Source organism: Canis lupus, chromosome X (genome assembly GCF_048164855.1).
Source record: "Canis lupus baileyi chromosome X, mCanLup2.hap1, whole genome shotgun sequence".
Lineage (NCBI taxonomy): Eukaryota > Metazoa > Chordata > Mammalia > Carnivora > Canidae > Canis > Canis lupus.
In genome coordinates, this window is record NC_132876.1 from 78,643,088 (window position 1) to 78,657,840 (window position 14,753).

The 14,753-nt window shown below is 44.4% G+C and overlaps 1 protein-coding gene across 3 annotated transcripts in view; it reads right to left on the minus strand.

Moving 5' to 3' along the window:
* Positions 1-5,362: 5,362 nt before the first annotated feature.
* GNL3L (G protein nucleolar 3 like) overlaps positions 5,363-14,753 on the minus strand; it is a 61,944-nt gene continuing 52,553 nt past the window's right edge. For all 3 annotated transcript variants that reach the window (XM_072816067.1, XM_072816066.1, XM_072816068.1), the window contains 7 exons: positions 13,763-13,850; positions 13,056-13,230; positions 12,821-12,963; positions 12,368-12,504; positions 10,319-10,446; positions 7,300-7,519; positions 5,363-5,703 (listed from right to left, as the gene is read on the minus strand). In XM_072816067.1, coding sequence (XP_072672168.1) covers positions 5,621-5,703; positions 7,300-7,519; positions 10,319-10,446; positions 12,368-12,504; positions 12,821-12,963; positions 13,056-13,230; positions 13,763-13,850 — 974 coding nt within the window. In that variant the 3' untranslated portion in view covers positions 5,363-5,620. The remainder of the gene's footprint in view (positions 5,704-7,299; positions 7,520-10,318; positions 10,447-12,367; positions 12,505-12,820; positions 12,964-13,055; positions 13,231-13,762; positions 13,851-14,753) is intronic.

Below are 14,753 nucleotides of genomic sequence, written 5' to 3' on the forward strand. Positions count from 1 at the left end.
AAAACTTCCAAACTCTTCCTATGAGGCCAGCATTACCTTGATCCCAAAACCAAAGACCTCACTGAAAAGGAGAATTACAGACCAATAAACCTGATGAATATGGATGTAAAAATTATCACCAAGATACTAGCTAATAGGATCCAACAGTATACTATTTGCCACAACCAAGTGGGATTTATTCCTGGACTACAAAGGTGGTTCAACATCCACAAAGCAATCAATGTGATACACCACATTAATAAAAGAAAGGACAAGAACCTTATGATCTCTTCAATCGAGGCAGAAAAAGAAAAATACAGCATCCTTTCTTCATAAAAAACTCTCCGCCATTTAGTGATAGAGGGAATAGAACTCAATATCATAAAAGTCATATATGAAAGACCCATGGCAAATAATCATCCTTAATGGGGTAAAACTGAGAGGTTTTCCCACAACGTCAGGAACACGACAGGGATGTCCACTCCCACCACTGTTGTTCAACATAGTACTGGAAGTCTTAGCCTCAGCAATCAGACAACAAAAAAAAAGAAAAGACACCCACATAAGAAAAGAAGAGGTCAAACTTTCACTCTTCACAGACGACATGATACTCTATGTAGAAAATCCAAGACTCCCCCCAAAACTGCTAGCACTCATACAAGAATTCAGCAAACTGGCAGGATACAAAATCAATGCACAGAAGTCAGCTGCATTTCTATACATAAACAAGGAGGCAAAAGAAAGAGAAATCAAGGAGTCAATACCATTTAAAATTGTACCCAAAACCATAAGATACCTAGAAATAAACTTCACTGAAAAGGTAAAGGATCTATAATCTTAAAACTATAGAACACTTCTGAAAGAAATTGAGGAAGACACAGAGAAATGGAAAAACATCTGTGCTCACGGATTGGAAGAACAAATATTGTAAAATGTCTATGCTACCCAGAGCAATCTACACATTCAATGCAATCCCTATCAAAAATACTGTCAGCTTTTTTCACAGAGTTGGAACAAACAATCCTAAAATTTGTATGGAACCAGAAAAGACCCTGAATAGCCAAAGGAATGTTGAAAAGAAAATCAAAGCTGGAGGCATCACAATTCCAGATTTCAAGCTGTATTACAAAGCTATAATCATCATGACAGTATGGTCCTGACACAAAAACAGGCACATGGATCAATGGAACAGAACAGAAAACCCAGAAATGGACTCTCAACTCTATGGTCAAGTAATCTTCAACAAAGCAGGAAAGAATATACAATGGGAAAAAAAGTCTCTTCAACAAATGGTGTTGGGAAAATTGGACAGCCACACTCAGAAGAATGACACTGGACCACTTTCTTATACTGTATAAAAAAGTAGACTCAAATATTAAATGTGAGACAGGAATCCATCAAAATCCTAGAGGGAAACTGAGGCAACAACCTTTTGACCTCGGACGACACAACTTCTGGCTAGACACGTCTCCAAAGGCCATGGAAACAAAAGTAAAAATGAACTATTGGGACCTTGGCAAGATAAAAAGCTTTTGCACAGCAAAGGAAACAGTTAACAAAACTAAAAGGCAACCTCTGGAATGGGAGAGGATATTTACAAATGTCATACCAGTTAAAGGGCTAGTATCGAAAAATCTATAAGGAACTTATCAAACTTAACAGCCAAAAAACAAAAAATCCAGTCAAGAAATGGGCATTAGACATGAAAAGACATTTCTCCAAAGACATATAAATGGCCAACATCACAAGAACAAATGCTCAACATCACTCGGCATCAAGGAAATACAAATCAAAACTACCATAAGATAGCACCTCACACCGGTCAGAATGGCTAAAATTAACAAGTTAGGAAATTACAGATGTTGGCAAGGATACAGACAGAGAAAGGGGAACCCTCATACACTTTTGGTGGGAATGCAAACTGGTACAGCCACTCTGGAAAACAGTATGGAGGTTCCTCAAAAAGTTAAAAATAGAGCTACCCTACAGCCCAGCAATTGCACTACTAGGTATTTATCCAAAAGATACAAACGTAGTGATCTGAAGGAGCACATGCACCCCAAATGTTACAGCAACAATGTCCACGATAGCCAAAATATGGAAAGAACCCAGATGTCCATCAACACATCTTCTTTATCAATTCATATATGTATGTATATATATACAATGGAATATTACTCAGCCATCAGAATGAAATCTTGCCATTTGCAATGATGTGGATGGAACTACAGGGTATTATGCTAAGGGAAATAAGTCAGTCAAAGAAAGACAAATACCATATGGTTTCACTCATATCATATGTGGAATTTAATTAACAAAACAGATGAACATAGGGGAAGGGAAGGAAAAAATAAAATAAGATGAAAACAGAGAGGGAGGGAAACCATGAGAGATGCTGCACTTTAGGAAACAAACAGGGTTGCTGGAGAGGAGATGGGTAGGGGGATGGGGTAACTGGGTGATGGGCATTAAGGAGGGCATGTGATGTAATGAGTGCTGGGTGTTATATGCAACTAATGAATCACTAAACTCTGCCTCTGAAACTAATTTTTCAGTATATGTTAACTAAATTGAATTTAAATAAAAACATTTTAAATGAGGCTGGGGCACCTGGGTGGTGCAGTACTTTTAGTGTCCAACTCTTGGTTTTAGTTCACGTCATGATCTCAGGGTCATGAGGTCTCATGACTGTGTCAGGCTCCATGCTCAAACCAAAGTCTGCTTAAGATTCTGCCTCCCTCTCCCTCGGTCCCTCCCCTCCCCACACTCATATTCTCTTTCTCAAAAAAATTTTAAAAAAATACTTTTTTTTTTAAATGAGGGAAAGGAAAAAAATTAAAATGAGGGAAAGGGGCACTTGGGTGGCTCAGTTGGTTAAGCATCTGCCTTCAGCTCAGGTCATGATCCCAGGGTCCTGGGATTGAGCCCCACGTCAGGCTCCCTGCTCAACTGGGAGCCTGCTTCTCCCTCTCCCTCTGCCTGCCGCTCCCCCTGCTTGTGCTCTTTCTCTCTTTATGTCAAATAAATAAAAATCTTTTTTAAAAATTAGGGAAAAGACTCAAGAAACACTTTTTTTAAAAAGTTGTGATGTGGCACCCAGGTGGCTGACTCTTGGTTTCAGCTCAGGTTATGATCTTGGGGTCATGAGATGTAGCCCCACATCAGGCACCACTATCATTGGGGAATCTGCTTAAAATTATCTCCCTCTCTCTGTCCCTCCCACCCCAGAGCTCTAAAATAAATCCTTAAAAAAATAAAAAATAATAAAAAGTTGTGATATGTTGTAGAGAATTTGGGGTCCCACATTTTTATCCTGACATGACTGCTTTAGTTCTTGTTTAAGCCAAATTATGTTCCCATGCTTTTTTTTTAAGTAAGCTCTATGCCTGGCACAGGGCCTGAACTCACCAAGAGACAAGTTGCATACTCTACTAAGCCAGCCAGGCACCACTCCCATGCTCTTTCTTACTCAAGATACCTCTTATGTCTAGAGGTTACCAGTATCTCTTAGGAGCACTAGAAAACATTTTAAATGTTCAACTATGAGGGGCACATGGGTGGCTCAGTGGTTGAATGTCTGCCTTTGGCTCAGGTCATGATCCCAGGATCCTGGGATCGAGTCCCACAGAAGGGTCCCCACAGGGAACCTGCTTCTCCCCCTGCCTATATCTCTGCCTGTGACTCTCATGAATAAATAAATAAAATCTTTTTTAAAATGTTCAACTACGGGGAATCCCTGGGTGGCTCAGCGGTTTAGCCTGCCTTCACCCCAGGGAGTGATTCTGGAGTCCCGGGATCGAGTACTGCATCGGGCTCTCTGCATGGAGCCTTCTTCTCCCTCTGCCTGTGCCTGTGCCTCTCTCTTTCTCTCTCTGTGTGTCTCTCATGAATAAATTTTAAAAATTTAAAAATAAAAATAAAAAATAAAAATGTCCAAATATGAAATGCCATAGAAGTTGTAAAATGGCCTTAGCTTTAGCTATCTATATCCCATTTTTTTCATTGTAACATTATTTACCTACCAGGAGAGTTTGATAATGAGATAGTAATAAGTTGGACCCCATCCAAAAGGACTTGAAGTGGGATTTTTAGCAAGACCGTTTTTTAAACTGACAAAAGAATGCATTCAAAGGGCTTGATAATAGAGGCTGGCACCCCTTAGGCCCAGTAGGTGCTTAATTAATGTTAAGGAGATAGTATAATGCAGAGGAAAGAACCCACACACAGCTTTTTATCACCTCTGGGTTCTAATCCTGGCACCAACACTTAGTATGTCTTAAGTATGTCCTAACAGCTTCCTGAGCCTGTTGATCTTTCCTATGGAGAGACTAATCCCTTACTGGCAGATCTGTATGGAAGGTTAAAGGAACTAACAGGTTTCCAGGGTTTGGTGTAATTTGTGTTCAAGTAGTACTTAATTATCTTCTTTGGCTAGAATGAAGTGGGCTGTACTTTCCTGCCAATCAGTCTGCAGCCTGCTCCAGTCCATCATGTTGTTCTGCTCTTAAGGATTTGAATAGGTAAATTAGGAGGTGACTGAGATGTGGCTATGGGTTCAAAGATGACATGACAGCTTGGGGTTGGGAGAAAAGACTGAAGGGATCTAACGGCCACTCCCTTCAAATATGTTCAGTTTCAGGTAGATTGCTGGGAAAGAGATCATGTGCACAACCCAAACCCTGGTGAAGATGATTGCGTTCCTGGGGCCATCTACTCCAATCCCCTCCTGAGGGCCTCTTGACACTCTTTGATGGGGTAGGCCCCCTATAGGTGGCTAACTGTATTTTAATGGGGTATAATTATCATTTCAGCCAACGGACCCCCAACATGGCAGCCCCCTTGAGGATACAGGCTGTGAATAAATGGTACCAGAACCCTCTTGAATCACAGAATTCAAATGCTGGTGCTAGATGAGAAGTAGTCATGGAAGGTTGGGGCCTCAGTTCAAGGGATTCCCCCAACCTAGTCTGCCTGGAAATGCCCCAAGGAGTGGCTTGCCCCTAACACATCTAGCCACCCTACCAACAGGCACCTTGTTTTCCCTTCATGCAAACAATGTGGAGCTTACCACACTTCAGCAACTAACCAGGCTTATGGTTCTCCCCTCTATCCTATCCCCAGACCCTTCCAGAGACAAGACTCATCACTGTTCCCCCTATTGTTACTGACACCCAGGTGAGGATCTACAAACTTGATGGAAGATGAATAGTCTACAGCCCATCACAGGAATGTCTTGCTGCTGAGATCTATTGCCGACTGATAAAGAAATCGTCACCCACTCAGGGACCCCCGGGTCTACCAGCAGCCTCTAGTTTCCCATGTAGCTGTTCAAGAGGGTTTTGTGAGTTATTCCTCTAGACCAACCTACAGGATGAGGGATAAATTGTTAGCATCAGGGATCTGATAAGTTTATTTCTCTTGTAAAACAGAATAGAGGTTAAATAAAGGGTATGGGGCTTGCTAGTTTCAGCAACTTGGAACTCTTTTTCTTGAAGAATGGAGGTGACAGTGAGAAGAGGCATGGTGGGTGAGTTCTTTGAATATGCAGGTACTTCATGGAGAAACACACCATTTCATCTGTATTCCTCCATCCCACTGGAACTGGTGCTTGGAGGGACAAGGAAGGGTGAGATAAGTCGGATCAGTCACTAGCACTGTCATCAGTGTTGCCAGAGAGGTCGAGGACAGACATCATGGAATCAGATAACTTGCTGGCGAGTTTATCTGCAGATGGAGAAATACAGGCAGTCACTTGGAGGCTGGCTTGCCAACAGGAGGCCTGCAGGACCTGGACTATTGTCTACCTTGGTCTACATCAAACTCCCAAACTGGCTCACTTACCTCCATCAGTAAACAAAACAACTGCGGGGAGGGGGTCTTGGGAGCCAGTGTGCAATCTCAGAGGTAGACCCATTTATCTACCTGTGAAATAATCACTCTAATATAGTTTCTATCTCAGAGTGTAAGACTCACTGGGCTCCAAGTATGTTTATCCCTTCCTAGTATCAAAACAGCAATTTTCTTTCACCGTGTTGAGCTTAACACTCTGACATTACCCTCAAAGCTCTCACAGCAAAGTGGCAGCATGGATGGAGGGGCTTTAAGGCTGAATGCTCACCTCTCATCCTCCAGCCATACCCTGTTGTTCTTCAGGATTCCCCTCAGACATCATCTCTTCCAGGAAGCCTTCTCTGATCACCATCTGGGTTAGGTTCACCAGGCTGAGTTAAGTTTCCTTACTCTGCTTTCTTTGTCTATGAATACTCTATGTTGCCAATGTCTATTTTCTTATTTCTTCCTCATTTCCTTGTAATAAGACCAGGAGGAGTTCAAGGGTAATTCTTTTCCAGATTCCCAGCACACACTGTGAAACCAGGCCAAGAGCAAAGAATTGGACTTATGGGGTTGTAAACCCAATCCTAGGTTTACATTCTGGCTCCATTAAATACTAGTTGTTTTACCCTGAGTGTGCCCTTTAATGTCTCTGGGCCTCAGTTTCCTCACTTACCAATGGGGGTAAGACTTGCAATGAGTCAGTAAAGATTGGTATAGCATTAAGACCTAAATCAGCCAATTACACAACAGACCACCATTAAAATGAAGGAAGAAGTTCTTTTGTGAACTGACATTAAATGGAAACATGATGTGGCAAAGCTATGTTCAGGTAACTAGTGTTTGCATAGAAAAAGAGAACAAAAATATATAGATATGTGCCTCTGTACTTATCTCAGGAATGAGATAGAAGAATTTAACTGGTCACTTCTGTGAGGAATCCTAGATGACTGGAAGACTGGAAGGAGACAAACATTTCACTGTATATCCTTTTCTACCTTTTGAATTTTGAGTACATTGCTTATGGATAAAATAAACATTATATATGACCTGTAGGCTTCCTAACACATGGAAAACAGCTAAGAAATAAATGGTGGCTATGTGGCACAGAGACTAGGCCAATAGTTCTTCAAGTATGGTTCCCGGAGGAGCAGAATTAGCATCAACCAGGAACCAGTTAGCAACACAAATACTCCGGCCCCATGGCCAACATATTCAATCAGAAACTCCAGGGTTGAGTCCCAGAAATCTGTGTCTTAACAAGCCTTCCAGGCAATTCTAACAATAGTTTTAGAAAACTATTTTAGAAAAGCTAAAGTTTGAAAACCACTATGCTAGTAAGTGAGCCTCCTAACCCATCCCTGCTCCTTAACCAGGGTTAGCCTGGCACTGGACACATGGAAATGCTCATTCAGGAGCACCTAATCAAGGCCCAAGGGGGCGCTTTTTTGGAGCCTGGGAAAGAGGGGTATGGTCAGATGCCCCCACCAGTACGCTTCTGCATCTTCTTCTTATTCTTCAGGGCAGATGCAAGAGCCTGGCCCTGCTGCAGGGGGTCTGTCTCCATGATCTTCTGCAGCACTGGGCGGCGGTCCACAGGGCAGACGTCCACCACGCTATTGTTCCTGGGGCAGTGGTCCACATTGCGTTTAGCCCACCCCATCTGATGTCGGTTTGGATTGGTGCAATACCCAGTAAGATCTCCAATCTAGAGAGAGAGGGGACAACAGTAAGGTCTGGGGCCCCAGAGTACCACCAAAGACTTCTGCAGAGGAGACAGGGACAGGTTTGGTTAAGAAGAGGAAACCTAGAGCCACACAGAACTAAGCTTCCAAGTCTGGCTCTATCACAAACTAGAAGGTGCTTAGTTAATCTCTCAACTGCAGTTGGCTCATTTGTCAAATAAGATACACAATGGATAGCTTGTATGGCTTTGACAAGAATAAAATAAAAAAGCAGCTACTCGATCAATGACAATTGGTATTATTCTTTCCTCAAGTAACCCTTCAGTCTTACTCAATTTAATAAATATTTTCTGACATCTATTCTGTGCCCAGCTCTATGTGGGGAAATGTTGAAGAAATGAGTCAGATGCACTCCCATCTTTGAGAAGCAACCGGTCTAAAGAGGATACAACCAACCCACAACACAGGCCAAGTCAGGGTATGTTAATTGCCCACCAGAAAGACACAGCAAAAGTGGCAGAGGCCATGGGGAAGGCAGTGGTCAACATGCTTCTACTGGTGAGAAGGTCATTCCTCACTGTGAACAATGGAAAAGCACAGAACATACCTGAGCACCCGAAAGGGTACCTGCCTGGCTGGCACAGACATGGGTCCATATGGGTAGTAAAAGCTAATATTGATAGAAAGCTCACCATGTGTCAGGTACCATTCTAAGCACACACAAATGTATGTGTGCGTATACATACATACACACACACACACACACACATTAACTCATTTAATCCTTGCAACAATGCTATAACAAACAAAGCACCTAAGGTCACATAGCTGGTAAACAGAATAAATAAGAACCCTACCAGTGAGGCTTATATGCATGTATGACAACTCACTACACTACAGTGGGGAAAAGGCAAAGCTACCAACCTATACAACTCTGGGGTTGCAGCAGGGGGTCACCATTCACAATATGGCACAGTTGTACAATGGTATCTCTCAGAGTTGTACGATGAAATGGTCCTGCTCAGGTTCCCTGAACCTGAGTCTGGAACCTCTAGCATAGAGCAAGGAAGTACTGTAGGTCCCTAAGGAAAAATGGTATATTCTGGGGCTTATGGGCTCATTTGGAAATATCACCAGAGGATGGCCTTAAACAGACAACTTTACACTGGTTTTCCTGTAAGCACCAAGGGAACCTTTAAAACTATGTGAGAATGAGAATGTCATGATTCTTGTCATTACCTCATCAACTCTTATAGAATACAGCTGAGTTTTCCTTCCTAGACCCACTGCCTCTACCCTGGTCCCTTTCTTTCTAACCTGATTTTCACTCTGGCTGCCTGGGTGAGACAGTTCTAATACACAAACCTGACCATGTCATTTCCTTGCTTAAGAAACCCTTCCAGGGGATCCCTAAGTGGCGCAGTGGTTTAGCGCCTGCCTTTGGCCCAGGGTGCGATCCTGGAGACCCGGGATCGAATCCCACACATCGGGCTCCCGGTGCATGGAGCCTGCTTCTCCCTCTGCCTATGTCTCTGCTTCTCTCTCTCTCTCTGTGTGTGACTATCATAAATAAATAAAAATTTTTTAAAAAAAGAAACCCTTCCAGATAGTATGTAGCCATCAGAAACAAAGAATGGCTCTTTAAGTAATCAGGTGAAACAATCTATAAGATGAATTTGTAAGTGAAATGAGCAAAATGCAGAACAATCAAATAGCATGCTGTTATTTGAATTAAAATAGATCTCTGCATCTGCATATATGTACATATGTATATACATAAAGATGGAATAGCTAGAAAAGGACATTCAAATCTGCTAATAGTGACTGCCTCCAAGGAGGGGACAGGTAGCTGGGAGATAGTTGCAGGAGAGAAACTTATTTTTCACTGCATACCCTTTAGTACCTAAATTTTATACCACGTACACACATTACCTAGTCAAAAAATAAATAAAAGGGAAAGAATATTTTAAATAAACAAAATAGGGGGAAAAAGACTTTTTGACAGAAAAAAATAACCAATTTTCAGGGTTTTCCTAATACCCATGGTTTAAAGTCAAATTCAAGCATGTTATGTATGATCTGATTCCAGAAACTTTCCTTGCATCCACTCTCATTCCAACCACCCCACATCACTAACGTTTCCCCCAAACACTACTTTTTTGGGCCTTGGCATAAGCAATGGCTAAGCTCCTCACCAAACTGTAACCTCCCAGAGGACAGAGATAGGGTAACTGGCAGAAGAAGCTGAAAAAGCCTCCAGATATCATAGCATGGCATTATGGCTTAATCATATAGGTGTAGGGAACCATGGAGCCATGACAGAGGAGGTGACATGGTCAGACTGGGCTGTTAGAAACTATGGGACATATATCCAGGTGAGAAAGGGTTAGAAGCTTAGACCAGTTGTTATAGAAATGGTAGGGATCAAAAGAAGCTGATAGCTTCTCAAGAGACTTAGGAGGGAGAAGCCATAGTACTTGCTGACTAACTGTATGGGCTACTGGATGCTAGTTGGAGGGAGGAGTCAGGGGTACCCAGGTTTGCAACTTGAAAAACTGAGTGGCTGAATGGGAATACCTGTTCTCTAGGTTGGAGCCAGGCTGGAAAAACTGCCTGAGAGAGCAAGCCTCCTCCTTGGACTTGCCATTGCCTGGTAAAAGATGCACACTACCTGATGCCCAGGAGCCCACAGGGAATGAGTGAATGACCTACATCTCCCCAACATTACAGGCAGACCTTGTGGGAGCAAGGCAGAAGGGACCAACCACTCCCTAGAGCCCTGGGAAGAGGAGAGGGTTACCATGAAGAAAGGGAGCAGGTACCTTATACACGGTGGTTTTATTTTCCATGGCATCTGCTATTTTCACCATCGGAGAATGGAGCCACTTGATCTCCATTTCGAGCGGGTCCATGTCACCCAACAGTTCATCTGATTCTCCAGTGGCCAAGCCTTTAACACAACCAACACCACTGTCAGGGCCCTAGCTCCTCCCTGCTGCCAGCACCCCCCGCCCCAATATCAGGCCTCAGTGGAAAGGATATGTGGAGCTGCCCAAGGGAGTTGGGAGAGAAGGGCTTTTTCATTTCTGATGGGAGGCCACATGACAAAGGATTAAAGGCATGGGTTTTGCAGTAGGGCATTCACCTGCTGGGAGCTGGTCTAGGAGCCTTAGCTTCCTCATCTGGAAAATGAGAACACCACAAGCCTATGGCTTGGGGCTGCCCTCACAGGAGAGGACACTTGAAACACACTGGCCTAAGACACTGCTCAGTAAATGGCAGCCACTGGGTTTCCTTCCAGGACCAGGCCTCTCCACCTGCCTCCTGGCCCCTTGCCTGGAGATGGCCTCCACTGCAAACCATTCATGTACCCACTGCCTTGGGCCCATAGTATCCTCCCACCTACTTCCAAACTTTGTCTTCATCCCCTTCTAATTCCTACTCACTCTTCAAGATACAACACTAGGGCCAATTCCTCTAGAAATTTCTCACCATTAACCTCTCCCTCTCCTCAATTTCCCCAACCCACCTACTTCCAAACTTTGTCTTCATCCCCTTCTAATTCCTACTCACTCTTCAAGATACAACACTAGGGCCAACTCCTCTAGAAAACTCTCGCCATTAACTTTTCCCTCTCCTCAATTTCCCAGACCTCAATCTTTTGCCAAAGTACATTCTCACTAATGGAGTCCCCCTTGCCCTCACATGCAGCCAGGGTCAAGTATCATCATAGGAACATGAGCTCTAATTCCTCCCAACCATCTACTTGGTAGAAGAGGGAAGTAAAGTTCAGAAAGAGAACTGACTTGCTAGCAGCCATGTGGGGAATAAACTCTGAAGTAGACAAGTCCTCTTGTCCTCATCGCTAATCTAAGGACACAAAAAAGCCCAGAGAAGAAAAGCCCTCAAGAGAAATGGAGAAACCAGAAGCCAGGCCAGCCAGGCCTTTTTCCACTATCCAAGGGTCCACAAACAGGTCCAGAGAGCACTGGGCACCTTTCCAAGGTGGAGTAGAAAGGAGGGAGGAGCCATAAGCCAAGGTTGCAAATGGTAGTATCTGAAGAGAACATATTTCCTATAGAAGTTTCTCAAAGCCACACCTCTGTACCCCAGCAAATGATCATCTTAATAACAACTAATATTCACCAAGCATGTACTATAAGCCAAGCACTGCTCTGAGTGTTTTTATGAATTAAATATGTGTTTGTGACCATCTTATTGGGTAAGTGCTACTGTCCCCATTTTACAGTTGATGTCACTGAGACATGGCGAAATTAACTGTCGCAGCATCATGGAGCTAACAAGAAACAAAACTTGAACTTGAATCCAGGCAATCCATTCTTTGAACCCTTAGCTACTCTGAGCTGGGATAGTCTTAAGACTATGGGGCAGAAGAGTTGCTTTGAATGCCACCTGTCTGCCACTGATCGTGCACCATTCAGGAAATACCAGCCTTCTATGACTCAGATGTCTCCCCACCAATGGGAGAGAGGACAAAAATCTAGGAATAGACATACAGTAGCTGAGGCAAAGCCTAGGGCAACATGAGGGAAGGGGTTTTGAAGAGAAGTATTTTAGTCCACTCCAGGTCCCAAGAGATGGGGAAAAGACCCACACATTTCCTGAGCACCTCACTGTATACACAGAACTTTGCTGACTTTTTTCCCTATCTACCAAGAGCCCACAATCACCCCCATGGCCCAGATTAGAATTCTCCACCTTGTGGGAGGAAACACTAAATTTAGATTGGTTAAACAATTTGCCCAAAGCCAGAGTAGGGCCAGGGCAGGGGAAGGTCAAACATGGGACCTGGTGTTGGGTCTGTGGGGCTCCCATCCAGCGTAAGACAAAGTACTTATGCCCCTACTTACATTCCATGGTGTCTTCGTTGGCCTGCTCAGTATCTTCAATGTCAAAAACTTCAGTCATCTCCTTAATGATCTCAGCACTGAGATGGGCAGGCAGAGTGTGGGTGGCAGGTGGAAGTGTGTAGAAGCTGATCTTCCCGCTGCATTGGGAGATGGAGATAGGAGGAAATTGGTGAGGTCATTAAGAGAACAAATGACCAAAGAGAGAATGAGTTAGAAACAAGTCAGAAACAATGAGGAACAAGAAAATCCACAGAAGCTTCTGAACAACAAGAGGTTAAGTTGCTGGATTGTCACTGGCCAGAAATTCCTGACCAGGACATGACCTGGTGCCTTCACTTTCCCCCAGGAAACAGGATGTCAGGCTGCCCCACTGCTGCAATAAGCACAGATGTACCCCCTTATGGAGCCTCTCAACAGGTCTACCCTTACCTTACTTCTTAGCCCTCTCCTCACCTCACCCAGTCTGCTAAAACAGCTTTGGCTGCCTGCTCGTGACTGTATACGCCTCCTTTCTTCTTCTTCCCCAAGCGGTGAGCCACTGCAGTCAGAAAGTGCTCAGTGGTCTGGAACCCGGAGATGCCATAATAGTTGGAAATCTGGTGAAGAGAGGAAGAAAAGAAATCATGAGGAAAAAATGAAGGGCCCTTGGAGTGGGGCGGGGCAGGGCAGGAGCAAGTGCCTTCTGTACCTCCTCCAGGTTACAGCGTTGCAAGATGGTCTCTACCGGGGTCACAGGGTCTGCCAAATTCTGCACTTGGACGCAGTTGCGCAGGATAGTGCCAACCTCTGAGTTTGGTCCTGGGACAATGCCTGGGGCATCCAGCAGCCTGATGAACTTATCCAGATAGACCTCCTGCATGAACCTAGGACAGGAAAGAGGAGATAAAAGAGAATGTAGGACACTGATGAGCTGGGATGTATCTGGTATCCCTTAATCCCCAGACACAGCTGAGAAAGGGGTGAGGGGCAGAGAGCATACATATAGATGAAGATAGAGAGATTTTGGGCTGGGGGTCTTGGGCCTACAGACCTGGGACTCATTCTAGTCTAGTCCCTACCACCAGGGACTGAGCTGCCAGACTGTGGGCAAGTTTCTGACTTACTGAGCCTCCACTGCTTCATCTAGGAAGTGCAGTTGCTTATCTATACCTATACCCCAATATTGCATGACTGCTAAGAAACTTCAAGGAACTGAGGGGGGAAGTACCCAGCTGTGTCCCTGGCCCACACCTAGGATGTACCAGGTAAATGGGGACTGTTAGTGAGAGTCCCATGCCCAGGTAAGAATCAGAGGCTGGGCCAAGATAAGGAAAGGGGCAGATGCCAAAGTCATGAAAGATAGAGAAATGGTAGGGTCAAGAAGCAGTGGACTGGTGGAGCAGGCAGGTAACTTACTTGGTGACGCCAGGAACAGCTCCCACACTACACGCTCGGCTGCGCTTCAGACTATTGATCAAGCTGCTCTTCCCAACATTAGGAAGACCTACAAAGGAGTAGCAGATGGCTCAGAGCAGGAAGGGCCCTCAGGAACATTTCGGCCAGCCTACACATGGGTGATCCATGCTGGGACAATGACCAAGCTATGGCAAAACCAAAAACAGAACCTGGACTCCTGCCTTCCCATCCCAGGCCCTGAGCAAGCCCCAATATGGCCTAGCTACCCCTTTCCTCCATTTGTGAGCATACTGAGTACACATGACCCTCTCACTAGATATGACACTCACCTCCCACCTCCCACCAGCCAGGGAAAGGTGCTCAATGCAAAGCCTCTGTAACATGATCCAACAGAAGGTTGACATCAGGAAATGTCTTTGAAACAGAGAACCATCTGTCCTGGTGTCAAATTCACCTGGTAGGGGGTTGGGAGAGCCCTCTCCAGATGTCATTCTCTCTGAGCAGCTGTCTGCCTGTGGTATATGTTTCTCTGTTGAGGCATCTGTGAGCACCTCCAGGCCTGAGGACATCTTTGTGTGCTACTCTCTCACCAGGTCTCTCATTCTCACTATTCTCCTTCTCTGTGTGTCAGAATTTATGCATAGACTGCTCTCTCATGGACGTACCTGTATGTGTGCACTCCTGGTGTGTGGAAGTCTCTGTACATCATCCACGTGCCCTTGCACATATATGTGTGTATGCAAGCACACATCTCTTGGTTGTTCTCGTACTAAATATCACTGTTTTTTCCATGTTGACTTTCTCCTGCTCAGTCTTTTTTACTACCATACATTTCTTTCTCTGTGGATAGCTCTAAGCACCCTTCTCTGCTGGTTTGTCTCTTTATCTCTCATTCTGGCAATTGTCTTTCTGCTTCTCCCCACCCCACCAACTCTGCCTCTCTAATTCCCTCAGCACCAACTTCTCCCGGCCTCCTTCTGTGCTCCTTCTC